Here is a 14887-nt window from a genome sequence, read left to right as displayed (position 1 = left end):
ATCTAAGTAAAGCTTTAGCAAGTGTTATCTTCCTAAAGTTCACTACATTCATGAATTATATTCATTTGTATTCAATGATGAATTATCACATCAAACCATCAAAATTATCATTCATTACTTTTGAAATCAACAATGCCTATTCGTCAACCATTAGATCCGTTAACGATTACAATCAACGTTTAATCGTCTAAAAATAAAATCTCTTGAAACCATCTCAGATTGATAACCAATGATTCAGATTCGTTAACCTTGAGAATGCTGATGAAGCAGCAAAAGCTATAGATGGTCTTAATGGCCAAAAGTTTGATGATAAAGAATAACGTATTGAAAAAGGCTCAGATTTGGAACTGAAAAACGGATTGAGCTAACCATGAAGGAGACCAAGGACAAATACAAGGACCAAACCCTATATTCAAAGAATCCAGGTAATTCTGGATCCGATGACATCTTTAGAGAATATCTTGCTCCGAAGTCATGCTGAATTTCTAATGGAAGATGATGATTCACAGACCTTACAATCATCATGAACCATGTTACATAACTCTTTCATTCTATTTAACTTCTAAACATATCAAGGAAATATATTTCTTGATGATTCGGTCTTTTTCGAATATTCTGGTAATTTGACAAATCAAATTGTGCTATTACCTTTCCTTTCTACTTTGTATATTATGATCATTCGAAACTCCATACCTACGAATTCTGGACCATTACTTGCTTGATTTAAAGTCGAGAAGAGAAAACAAGGTGAAAACGGATACTATGACGATGAACATCGAATGTTTCTGCATTATCACCAGCCATTGATCCGTATTATTTGACCATGTATAGAAGAACAAGTTGAAGATCTTCTTGGATAAAAAGCATGAGTCTTCGAAAAATAGGTCAGAATATAAAAGACAACAAACATGGAAGATCATAAACCATTTATATCAATAAGTATTGAAAAACAGAGGAGTGGTAGAATTAAAAATACTATCACCCCTAGAGCATTATAGAAGAACAGAGATTCTTCTGGTGGTAGAATAAAAAGAAGAATGACTGTATACACAGTCAAAATAGTAACGAAAATCAAGAGCGGATGAAGCATCTTCACAAAATTTTCAAAAATAGAATTTTGAAAGTAAGAAGATTGAGGTTGAGAAAATAAGGACGCAGAGATGATTAATTTATATCAAAACTTTTTACCATAGCAACGCCTCAGCCGATTAAGATAATCGTATTAAATCAAAAAGAAAAGGATTCTAATTTCCTTAATTGCCGGATCCAAATCTCACAGATTTCAAACGATTATATTCAAATCCCTTAAATTTAGGAGATTCAATAGTGATCACATCGAAAAGTCAAGGCGGATAACTATTACTTCAATACAACCGTTAGTGACATATTCAGTCATATTTTTACACGTAACCGAATCATTTCATTCATATTCTTGAAGATAAGAAATTCTATACACTTAACTCGTATTCATTACGAAACCGAACGTACCTTAGAAGTCCATCCATATAGAGATCTCGAAAGATTATTTAATCTTATCATATTATTTGACGAAACACTCGTATATGACCAAATTCTTTTATTAAAAGAATGTATGAAGGCTTATGTCTGGAAAGACAAACTATTCAAGCCAAGTATAAACTTTATTTGCAAACTTAGTTATAGAATTCAAGCTCACGTTGAAACGTGGATTTCTAATGATACGAAAATATTTTATTTTCATCAATAACTGCCATCATCCAAATTTCGGGACGAAATTTTCAATAACAGGTGGGTAATGTAACAACCCGAGTTTTTTCGTTAAAACTTCCGTTAAATACTTAACGATCGTTAGTTAAATCATACAATTTTCATACGTCAATTTTTTTTCCAGAATAGTTAACAGTGGCTATGTGAAACTTTTTCGTATTTAAAGTAATTAAATGCATACTTGATCCTTAGTGGATTACTTGAATTAATATGTTATATTAATTAGTGAACTTAATTCGGTTGACGAATTAAACTAGAAACGATACGATTAAAGTTAATCGCCTAGAAAACTTTTCAGTTAACGGAACTCAGAAAAACGATAGAATAATTATTCTTAATAATTATTGAACTTATGAAAGAAATTTAATTTATTATTTACTTAATGAATTAAACACGGTGATTTTGTTTCAACGACTAGTTAACATTTCGGAGATTCGGTACGGTTAATGGCACTCGAAACGAACACGAGCTTTTACACAAAACGAGCCCGAGACCCGAGCCCGAGGCCACATGGCCATGACCTCATACCTCATCATTCTTGGTCCCATGAGTAGCCAATGCATGTTGACTATTAGTTTAGGCCCATGTTTGTTGACTTTTGGTTGTTTAGGACACTAACTATATTCTCTTAATTTCTAAGTAACAAGAGAACATGTCCCATTCTTTTTCCTATCATTCTTGCTCCATGATTGCAGCCCCATACACACCAAATAATCCCATACCTTCATCCCTACAATTCTCCATCAAGTTTTGATCTCTTGTTTTTGCTTCTTTGATCAATATTGTTGCTTGCATCGTTCTCTACGCGTTTGTATAAACGATGTTGTGATCAAAGGTATAAACACATAAACTCTAATCTATAAAATCAGATTTTTATTAAGGTTTCATGGATTAGGTTGTCTATTGCTCAAGTCTTGATGTTTGATGAATACTAGATGCGATAAATTGCTCGTCTTGATTGTTTTATGCGAAAACCGAATTTGTATTTGAAGTGCACAGTAATTTTAATTTTTCAATTGTATGATATTATATTATAATTAGATTCCTTGCGAAAAACTATTGATTTTAGGCTTTGGATTCGCTTGATTTCATTTCCGGATGATCAAGTTATGGTCAATTGAAATTAACGTTGTGTTTTTGTGATTGATCATAAATATGGGTTTGATAGACCACGAATTGGATTGTGAAATTTATACCATTGGATAGGTAATTTAAAAACACTCAGTTTACACTAGGATATCATGTCATTTGCTTATGTAAAACCCGAGATATGCTTGAATTAGTGTAAAAGTAGTTTTATACAGCACTTGCATGAAAACGACCTTGTATGATAAAATGTGTTAGCTTCTGTGATTAAAGCTTTACATATTTGAAATCTACACAAAAATTAATTCATCTTTCATGTAGATATCATAGGCTAATTGTATCTAGATCTTCGGCTAATCGCGTGCGAATGTGACTAGCGAAACTAGAATCGAATCTGTAAATTGCTCTCTGTTTTATACTCTGTGGATTGTGTTTATTGAATGAGCATGTAAGCTTATGGAATATGAATTTTAACATGATATTTGACTTATTGTTAGTTTATGTCAATATCTGAAACCTTATGCATTGGGCACAATAGGGCCATACTTTATGTAAATTCTGATTTGAGCTGAAAAACTGAATGTACAATTTGCATGAATAAACTGTACAAATTGGCTAAACCAAAATTGCTCAATTTTTTATATGTGTTAGTTTAACTTGTTTTTGAACTATGGACACTGGTCTTGTATCGATTTCATGTTCCTAACTCCGTTTATAGCTAAAACCAAATCAGTGCGCGGTCAGAAACTGACTTGGTGAACCCCAAATGTACCCCTTCTGATTCCTGACTTTTAATTATCGTATGAGACCCTGGCCGGACTTTTTGGAATCAATTTTGAGTATACTTATGATCTTGAATTTTCCATGTTTACTTGAATTTTGTACTATGAGATAATATGCTAAGTTTGCTACATGTACATGAACTTTGTGCACAACGATAAACTGAAATTGTGAAATTGACCAATTATGATCTAAAACGTGTTGTTTGACTTAGGTTTGATATGTTGACCAACATTTGAAATGAACCTACTGATTTTGACTTTAGTTGACTACTTTGACCAAGTTTGACTTTCGGTTTGACTTCGGTTGACTTTGTTTGACTTGCATGAATTAGTTGACTGTATGTTGACTTCTACTTTGAAACGCGTCAATTCGAGCAATAAGACAACTTATACTATGAAACCACACTTGTTTAAGACATATTTATTGACCAACCTAAATACATATACTTAGGTTGCATTACTCGGCTATAACCGTACAAGTAAATTGTCCACTTTTCAATCCGAGCTTTATTCAAAGGTGAGTCTACAGTCCCGCTTTTTACATGTTTTCAGGGATGAGAATACATGCTGTTATACTTATATTATCAAATTCTTTTTGTATTGACACGAGTACTATATCTGCATATTGTGTTTGTACACAAAGCCTCTAGCTTGAATACTTTAAATACCATCGGTGTAGGCACAATTTAGATGGACGGATCCGTTAGGTTGACAACCTCACCCGCTATAAAAACTGTGGTGCATTTACTTTGAACATAATACATTCGTACAAGTGTATAACATTTTTATGAGGTAAAGGCAGGTATAGTGGATTCTATACTTGGGTCATTGCTAGTATTCAGGTGCTCATAGATTATGTAAACGTTTCGCAACTTGGAGTTGTACTTGTAAAATCTCATGGTCAAGGAAACTAAACTATATTTCTGATAACTATTTTTCAGATACTATACAACGTTATTTAAAACTGTGGTTTACGAACAAATGAGATAAAACTTGACATGGTATTGTCTACGAATAATTGAAACTTAACATGGTATTGTCTACAAATGATTGAAACTTGACATGGTAGTGTCAACAAACTTTTGAAATGGGACACGGAGTTGTCTAACTTTTAACATTGAACCTTGGTGGTCTTCCACTAATAACCGTTTTCGAAATGTATTTCTTAAACATACTGTATTGTTTACCTAAAACCTGTAGATTCACTCAACATTATTGTTGATCCATTTTACGTGTTTTATTCTCAAGTATTAATTGCTTCCGCTGTAGAATATTGCTGTTACGTAGAAGTCAAGCCAAGCACTGGGACCAGAGTTAACATTCCGTTAAAGGGATTTTTGACGGGGTGTTAAAGAAGCTGTTGCTAACAAGTGAGGTATGAAAGATAGAGCATGAGATAGGTAGTTTGGTTAAAACGAGTTTCTCGTATATCAACATATAAGATAATGAGTATTTTCCTTACTCATGTAATACATTGGAATTTCTGAATGAGCGGTGTAAAAATTTTCTTTGACTCGCTTTCTATTCCTCAAGTCACAATATTGGAATTTCTATATGAATTACCGTAATATAATCTAGTTGGCCAGACGCCATTATATTTCACTAATTCATAGTTCCATTCCAATAGCACTACATAAGGTCAGGACACGTGATCAACCTCGAATTTCTACACAATTTTCTCTGAAATGATTTCTTAAATAGTGTGCTAAGGATAGCACAAAGAAACAAAAACATCAAAAGTAATGAATAGGAGTAACGATGACATAAAAATGTCTTTGAAGTATCAAGAATCTCTAAAATTCAGTAATGATGTTTTCGGGTTCGAAAACTAAAGTACAAAGGCACAAAGGCACGTAATATAACAAGAATGTTATATACATAATCATAATAGCTGACATTGAATGTTATATACATAATCAGACGTTATATACATAACCATAATGGATGCCATAGAAATGTAGAGAATTTCAGAAGTCATGAATGACATCCCTTGGTTTCACTAATCGAGGCGGTCTTGTAAAAAGATAATCTCATAAGAGTCGGAGAATATGTTTAATCGAAATGGGAGTTCCTCCCGGATCTAGAACATAAGAGGGATATATGAACGTATATGAATCGATATACATACTATAGGATACAAACAATAACCTATAATAATACTCTAAAGCTATAGGTCGGGCTGTACACTAGACTCACTAATGCACCCTATTGACTCGGGTAACGACATCAATACAGCCTAATTCCCTACAACCAACTCTCTGATACCAACTGTGATGACCCGTCAAGTACCCTTAACGGCTCCGTCACTTGGTCCCACAGCTTGATCATAACTCTAAATGAATTTAATAAATAACATTGCATTCTTTATTTAAAAATGATTTCCTATAAAGGAAACCTACCAAAATATATAAGTTTAGAAAACCAACATAAGTACTTAACCAAAAGTTGACCAAAACAAAGCCAACAAACACCCACGATTTAATATAATAAAAATAGAATGCAAGTTAATGTTTATCAAAAGCTGCCAACATGCATGCAGACTCTCTAAGCACAACGGAAGCCAAATAATCAAGTACCTGAGAAAACATGCGAGTAAACTGTCAACAAAAATGTTGAGTGAATTATAGGTTTAAATACCGTATAAACTTTAGACCACAAGATTTCAAATGTCAGAAAACATAAAAACTTTATTTTATTAACCCGTGAGCCACCTGGTAACCACTTAACCATTCCTTACCCTTAGGCCTTAACATACAACAATATACGCTGAACATGTGTATCTTCAAAAATAACAAAGTACTAATACATTCCGATTATAAATTGCTAGTGCGACTAGCTAGAAATGGGGTTGTCAAGCCCGATAGATCTATCCATAGGATTCGCGTTCACCAGTAGAAATCAGTGATTACAGTAACCAGATTAGGGAATATTTTCGTTCAGCTCACAATGAATAATTTAAATTAATTTCCACTTGTGTCTAGACGTAAAACAAAAGTTGCATGTAATCTCATCCCAAAAAATACTTTAAAATAGTGTGAAATACGAGACTATAACTCACCTTAAATCAAATGAAGCAACGACACAGAAATGCTAACAGCAAAAGGTAAAGTGATCAAGAATGACCACAACCCCGACCTATAAATAAAACAGGTCGATATAAATAACTAACTTAGGTCGTGTCTTAGTATGATAACCATAGTACTTGTTGTAGTAAATCATAGAACATCACTCGGTATGATTCGGAATGATCAAGACAGCGTATAACACGTACTTTTTATTTTTAGAAAGTTTCTATTTTTAACAGGTTTCTATTTTTGAAAAGTTTCTATTTTAGGAAAGTTTCTATTTGTAGAAAGTTTTTGTCTTTGGAAAGTTTCCTTAATTAGAAAAGTCAACAAAAGTCAACTGAAAGTCAAAGTCAACCAAAGGTCAACTCAAAAGTCAACCTTGGTCAAACTTAGTCGACATTTAAATTTAAAGTGTAAATTATATTAATAATATAAGTTATAATATTATTTAAAATAATATTTGCATAATCATGTCATATCATAAGTTTAATTGAATTAAATCGAATTATAAAGTTAGCATAAGTTTAAATGATATAATCGATATAACATAAGTATTTAATTAATTAATTAAATATTAATCATATCATAAGTATTATTAATTAATAATGAATTATTAATCATATCATAAGTATCTTGAATTAATTATGAAATGTTACACATATCATAAGTATTTTAATATAATTATTAAACCATAAGTATTTAATAATTAAATTGTATTATAATTAAATCATCATGTAATTATTAAATCATATAATAAATATATATCATAAATATTAATTAATAACAATTACTTTTATAATATAAGTAATTTAATAATAATGAAAACCATTATTCATATAACCTAAGTTAAATTTTATAACCATAAGTTTCGTTAATAATCGCCGGGTCATAACTTGAGCCTCGGGTGTCGGTTTTTGACGAATCTTATATATATCCTCATCCAACAAACCATCTCGACACTTTAGAACACTCAAGAACACCCTAAAATTAGTTCATGGGGTCGTGATGATCAGCCATGAACCAACCATATCATTAATCCGTTTCAAAACAAGTTTTAATCATTTCGGGTGATCCGTGGCTCGGATATTGATGACCCGAACATGAAAGTTCATCCATTCATCAACCCTAACCCAATGGAACACCCTAAAATCTCAGATTATGGCCCCAAAGTTGGACCACAACCTGATTTCAAAAGTTATCCATTTCAATCTTTACAAAACCTTAAATCAAGCGTAAATTTTGATCTATAACTCGAAACGAGACGAATCCAAAGACTAAAATTATGTACTCAATGAGAAGAAAACATTGAGACACTTAAATTAATAAAAAATATTAGTCAAAGTCACTAATTTTTATAATATATCTGCTGTCCAAAAATTGATCAACCGAAAACATACGAAATCGAGCATTTCTAAGCATGCTAGCAACACCACAATCAAATACAAGTACTATAACATTAACATGCATGTAAAATCAGTAAAAATAAATGAAAATTGAAATATAGGGTTTGTGTTCATACCCAAATCAAAAATTAAGAAGATGTAGATTAAAGATCGCGAGATGAAGCACCCGAATATGTAATCAACCTTGAGAAATGATGATCAATTGTGTATGATCAAGGGTTGGCCAATTTTTGGTGATGGAAGAGGCTAGGGAGGCTGGAAAAGTTGTCCATAGGTGAGGGAGAATTGAGAAAGAAATTAGGTTTAGGTATTTTCAAGTGAAGTAGTGTGAAAATGTAGAAAATAAAAGATATGTGATATTTTACATTTTCAACCCCATGGGCATATGGGGATGGGCTGGACGAATATGGGAGTGAAATGGGTTCCCTTTAGACCACTTTGAAGAATGGAACAATAGCTTGTGGCTCGAAAGCCCGAACGAATCCCGATTCGCGAAAACACTGTTACGCGATTAAATTTTTGGAAAGAACACGCATACGTGATGGGTGTCGAATCCAACAAAAATAATCCTACTTTAAATAATTGTAGATAGCACGAGTAGGGTTATTTCCACGGAGATTGGTTTAGATTATATCTTTATTACCAAACAAAGTTAAAGGGGGTTTTGAGTTTAGTTATACTACTAGCAATTAAGAAAATAAAAGTACTAATTAAAAGTAATCAGTGAACAAGTGAAAGACAAATATATAGATTAAAAGTACCACCTAGTTAAAGATAAATTCTAGTTATGAATCCTTGGTTTATCATTGACACTAAACATTTCAGAGACTTACAAGTAAACTGGTTATGGCCATTAACAAGCTCTAACAACCTATCCCTTCTCTAAGAAACAAATACTTGAGATGATCAGGTAACTTTTTAAGCTCGAGTTTCGGTGCCTACACAATTGATGGAAGAATTTTAGCATTAGTTAACGGCAAACCAAGATAAGAAACACGGTTGTTAATAGGTGCAAGAGAGTTAAGAGCAAAAATTTCTTCTTGTAGATTCGAGTTTGGCTCAAGTTCCTGCTTTCCACTTTCTGAAATATTCTCAATGAGTGCCACCTTTCGTGAATCGTCATCATTTAGTTCAAAAACTTTCTGCACTAAAGAGTCAATAACATCAACACGAAAAACAGAATGTTCATTACTAGGATACTTCATGGAATCGTATATATTAAATTTAATTACTTGACCATCAAATTCCATAGTAAGTATACCCTCATGAACATTGATATTAGTCCTGGCTGTTTTAAGAAAAGGTCTTCCCAACAAGATAGAGGGTGAATTAGAATGATTATCTTCACCCATATCAACAACATAAAAATCAGTGGGAAAAACTAAATCTTTGACCTGAACTAATATGTCCTCTACCACACCATCGGGGTACGCATTTGATCGATCAGCTAGTTGAATAATAACACCTGTTTCTTTCAAATTTCCCACTTTCATAGCTTTAAAAATAGAACGAGGCATGACATTTATTGAAGCTCCTAAGTCTAACATAGCTTTTCTAATCTTGACATTACCCATTTTACAAGAGATAGTAAACATACATGGATCCTTGCATTTGATGGGCAACTTCTTTTGAATCATAGCTGACACATTTTCTCCCATCAGAACTTTTTCATTACCCTTAAACTTTCTTTTCGATGTATACAATTCTTTAAGAAACTTTACATATCGAGGTATGTAACGACCCGTCAAAATTTCTATTGACGCGGCACGTTAATCATTGATTCCACAGTGAGGTTTTGACCTCTATATGATACGTTTTGATAAAATATTGCATTCATTAAAATAAGTGACTTTCTAAACATAGAAAGTTATAAACATGTGGGCGAGTGCTTAGGTATAAGCAAAACCCCAAAATACATAAGTCTTTAATTTATAGGTTGACTTCACAGTCCAATTATTTATTACACAACGCAGTTTTATTTTGAATACAATAAACTTTGTACAAAGCATGGGAGACTCCATGCAGGCAACAAGCACATCACAGCAGAAGCAGTCTAAGTACCTGAGAATAAAACATGCTAAAAAGTCAACACGAATGTTGGTGAGTTATATGTTTAATTGCTCGAGTCATAAACATATATAAAGATAGACCACAAGATTTCATCAAAAGTTTATCAATAGATTCTACGTAACAGAGCACCCTGGTAACTAAACTTAACGCTATAGTGATAATTACCCCATTCGTTTTAATACACGCAAACCAACGTGTCTTAAACTCAAATAACATACGTCCATTAAAAGGCTAGCGCTCTAGCTCGGACGGGGATGTCAAGCCCTATGGATCCATATACAATTATTCGCGCCCACCAGTCCATATCCTATGTACTGGCAGCTACTAGTTACGAAAGCTAAGGGATTTTCAGTTTAACTCAGTGTAGAATTTAGTATGTACTTGTGTCTTATTGCGTTTAAAATAAATTGCATGTATTCTCAGCCCAAAAATATTTAAAGTATTTAAAAAGGGAGACTATAACTCATGGTTCAATATTGAGACTCAATATTGTAGGCAAATTGCGTAGACGTAATGATGGTAGATGACTGTATGGTTGGCCTTGGATTCAAGAACAATACCCCGAACAATACCCAATATTTCCTTAGCTTAAAGCGGTTTGAAACCCGAATTAAAACACCCTCGAATATACTTTATTATTATTAAACTTAAATTTAAAATTATAATTATAATATAAATATAAATATTGAGAGATAATTAAGTGTGATAAACTTCGTCGAACAAACTGCGTATTTATATTACTTTTCGATTTACTGTAGCTCATGCGATCGCATGAGTTTTTAGTGTTTTTGCCATGCGATCGCATGGCCGCCTTTCCTGTTTTTGTTTGCTAGTTTGTCGACATCAAAAAGTGCACTGTAGCAAATAGTGTGTACTGTAGCAAATAGTGTTTACTGTACCAAATAGTGTTACTGTAGAACTGTAGCAAAATACGGTTTCACTGTAGCAAATAGTGTTTTACTGTAGCAAATAGGGTTTTACTGTAGGAAAGTCGTTTTTACTTGTACATATATATATATACATACATATAATTGTTCATGAATCGTCGAGAGTAATCAAAGGTAATTGTATATATGAAACAGTTCTAAAATTTTGAGAGTCAATCTAACAGACTTTGTTTAACGTGTTAAATTAATAAATCGTATAGAGAATTGGTTTAAATAAGTCAAAAATTTTTGGGTCATCACAGTACCTCCCCGTTAAAGAAAATTTCGTCCCGAAATTTTGAGTAGTACCTGTTTCATGAGCGATATCAGTGAACAAATGTGGATACTTTTGCTTCATTTGATCTTCACGTTCCCAAGTAAACTCGGGTCCTCGTCTTGCGTTCCAACGAACTCTAACTATCGGTATTTTGCTTTGTTTTAATTGTTTGACCTCACGGTCCATAATTTCAACAGGTTCTTCGACAAAATGGAGTTTATCATTGATTCGTATTTCGTCAAGAGGAATTATGACATCCTCTTTAGCTAAACATTTCTTCAAATTTGACACGTGAAATGTGTCGTGAACACTACTAAGTTCTTGCGGTAGCTTTAATCGATAAGAAACTGCTCCTATTCTTTCGGTGATTTCAAAGGGTTCTACGTACCTAGGACTTAGCTTTCCTCGTTTACCGAATCGTACAACGCCTTTCCAAGGTGACACTTTCAACATGACTTTGTCACCCACTTGAAATTCTAGCGGTTTTCTTCTTACATCAGCATAACTCTTTTGGTGACTCATGGCTGTTTTCAATCGCTGTTGTATTTGAATGATCTTGTCGGTGGTTTCATGAATAATTTCTGGTCCAGTAAGTTGTCTTTCTCCTACTTCACTCCAACAGATAGGAGATCTGCACTTTCTACCGTAAAGTGCTTCAAATGGCGCTGCGTTGATGCTCGTATGATAGCTGTTATTGTATGAAAATTCTGCCAACGGTAAGTGTCGATCCCAACTGGTTTCAAATTCAATCACGCATGCCCGTAACATGTCTTCCAATGTTTGTATTGTTCTTTCACTTTGACCATCTGTCTGTGGGTGATAAGCGGTGCTCGTATCTAATCGAGTTCCCAATGCTTTTTGTAATAACTGCCAGAAACGTGATGTGAATCGGGTGTCACGATCAGATATGATAGAGATGGGTACACCATGCCTAGAAACTACTTCCTTCAAATATAGACGTGCTAATTTCTCCATTCAGTCTGTCTCCTTTATTGGTAGGAAGTGAGCTGATTTAGTTAGACGATCAACTATCACCCAAATAGTATCATGACTACTTGTAGTCCTTGGCAATTTCGTAATGAAATCCATGGTTACTCTTTCCCATTTCCACTGCAGAATTTCTGGTTGTTGCAGTAATCCTGACGGCTTTTGGTGCTCAGCTTTGACCTTTGCACACGTCAAACATTTGCTTACATAAGTAGCAATTTCTGTCTTCATATTAGGCCACCAATAGAACTTCTTGAGATCGTGGTACATTTTCCCGTTTCCTGGATGAATTGAGTACCTCGTTTTGTGTGCTTCATCCAGTACTAGTTGCCTTAGGTTACCATGTCTTGGTACCCATATCCTACCAGCAAAATACAGGGTTCCATCGGTTTTTACTTCAAGTTGTTTTTCTAACCCTTTGCTCATTTAGCCTTTTTTGTTTTCTTCTTTTAAAGCTTCTAACTGTGCTACTTGAATTTGCTTTGTGAGATCAGTACGAATTGTAATATTCAAATCTCGGACCCTAAGAGGTTTTACTCTTTCTTTTCGACTTAGGGCATCAGCTACAACATTGGCTTTTCCGGGGTGGTAACGAATTTCACAATCGTAATCATTTAACAACTCTACCCAGCGACGTTGCCTCATATTGAGTTATTTTTGATCAAAAATATGCTGAAGACTCTTATGGTCAGTGTACACTGTACACTTGGTGCCATATAGATAGTGTCTCCATATTTTGAGTGCAAAAACTACTGCTCCAAGTTCCAAATCGTGCGTCGTATAGTTCTTTTCATGAATTTTTAGTTGTCGTGAGGCATATGCGATAACTTTTGTGCGTTGCATTAATACACATCCTAAACCTTGGCGCGAAGCGTCACAATAGATCTCAAAATCATCATTTCCTTCTGGTAATGACAAAATGGGTGCAGATGTTAACTTCTTCTTTAATAACTGTAGCAAAATACGGTTTCACTGTAGCAAATAGTGTTTTACTGTAGCAAAGTAATTTTTACTGTAGCAAATAGGGTTTTACTGTAGGAAAGTCGTTTTTACTTGTATATATATATATATACATACATATAATTGTTCATGAATCGTCGAGAGTAATCAAAGGTAATTGTATATATGAAACAGTTCTAAAATTTTGAGACTCAATCTAACAGACTTTGTTTAACGTGTTAAAATAATAAATCGTATATAGAATTGGTTTAAATAAGTCAAAAAATTTCGGGTCATCACAAGGTACCTGTTTAATGGCATCTAGAAGTGGGATATTTACCTCGACCTTGCGAAAAGTTTCGAGAATTTCCTTCTGATGTTCTTCTTTTTTGGACCTTGCAAGCCGATTAGGAAAAGGTGGAGGTATTTTGAGCTCCTGAGTTTGCGGGCTGGTTTGTTCCTTTGGTTGGACATTTTGGGAAGTCGATTCTTCAATTACAAACTCTTTTTCTAGCTCCCGTTTAGACGCTTCATGTGGTTGCTCAAGTACTTTCCCACTTCTCAAGGTAATTGCAATAGCGTTCTGCTTAGGGTTATTAATCGTTTGAGATGGCAATTTACCCGATACTTGAGATTCAATTCTGTTCATGAAGGTAGCCAAGTGACCAATTTGCGTTTCTAGGTGTTGAAACGTGTTTTTGGTTTCTTGTTGAAATTGTTGGGTGTTAGTTGCGAGATGTTTAACGATGTTTTTAAGAGACATACTCGAGTTTGAAGATGATGGTTGTGAGTGAGCTGATTGGTTAGGGTATGGTTGTTGGAAAGTGTTTGAACGAGCCCTATAGCTAAAGTTAGGGTGATCCCTCCATCCTGGATTGTAAGTATTTGAAAATGGATCATACTTTCTTTGTGGTGGACTCGGAAACCCTCCAACAGCATTTGTTTGCTCGACTGACCCGTCTTGAAGTGTAGGACACATGTCTGTCGGATGATTAGCAATTGAACAAATTCCACAAGCTTTCACATGTTGTGTATTTCCCATAACCAGCTTTTCCACGAGAGCAGTAAGATGATCCAAACATTGATCATAAGAAGCATTAACCTCACTAACACTTTTTATTGGGCCTTCTTGTCTTATACCAAACTGTTGCGAGTTAGCATCCATGTTAGATATCAACGTCCTCGCTTCAGTAGGTGTCTTGTGTACCAATGCTCCTCCACTTGTAGCATCAATCATATTTTGGTCCATAGTCAACAGACCATCGTAAAAATACTGGATCAGTAGTTAATCACTAATCTGATGTTGAGGGCAGCTAGCACAAAGTTGCTTAAATCGTTCCCAACACTCATATAACGTCTCTCCACTGAACTGGAGAATTCCACAAATGTCTTTCCTTATGTTTGCAGCGCAAGAGGTAGGGAAAAACTTCTCGAGGAATTCGCTTCATCTCATCCCATGTGGTTATCGACCCGGAAGGCAGATAATATAACCAATCTTTAGCCTTGTTTGCTAACGAAAAAGGAAAAGCACGCAACTTGATTTGATCTTCGGTAACTTCTTGTGGTTTCATTGTTGAGCAAACCACATGAAATTCTTTAAGGT

General features: G+C 34.2%; 1 protein-coding gene across 1 annotated transcript; it reads right to left on the bottom strand.

Annotated features, from left to right (window-relative positions):
- Positions 1-9023: 9023 nt before the first annotated feature.
- Positions 9024-14533, bottom strand: LOC139864275 (uncharacterized). Its single transcript, XM_071852853.1, has 2 exons — positions 13592-14533; positions 9024-9644 (listed from the first exon to the last, which is right to left on the bottom strand). The coding sequence occupies exons 1-2, from the start codon at positions 14531-14533 to the stop codon at positions 9024-9026; spliced, it is 1563 nt and encodes a 520-aa protein (XP_071708954.1).
- Positions 14534-14887: the final 354 nt, after the last annotated feature.

This window comes from Rutidosis leptorrhynchoides, chromosome 8 (genome assembly GCF_046630445.1).
Source record: "Rutidosis leptorrhynchoides isolate AG116_Rl617_1_P2 chromosome 8, CSIRO_AGI_Rlap_v1, whole genome shotgun sequence".
Taxonomy (NCBI): domain Eukaryota; kingdom Viridiplantae; phylum Streptophyta; class Magnoliopsida; order Asterales; family Asteraceae; genus Rutidosis; species Rutidosis leptorrhynchoides.
Note: the sequence above shows the minus strand (reverse complement) of the source record. Positions and strands in the feature narration are given on the sequence as shown.

What these genes read in the sequence shown, in the direction of transcription:
- LOC139864275 (XM_071852853.1), bottom strand. Translation starts at nt 14,533, where the DNA reads ATGGACCAAAATATGATTGATGCTACAAGTGGAGGAGCATTGGTACAC. An exon ending in TTCTAGATGCCATTAAACAG is followed by an intron (nt 9,645 to 13,591) that starts GTACCTTGTGAT and finishes GGTAATGTCAAG; the next exon opens with ATTAGAAAAGCTATGTTAGA.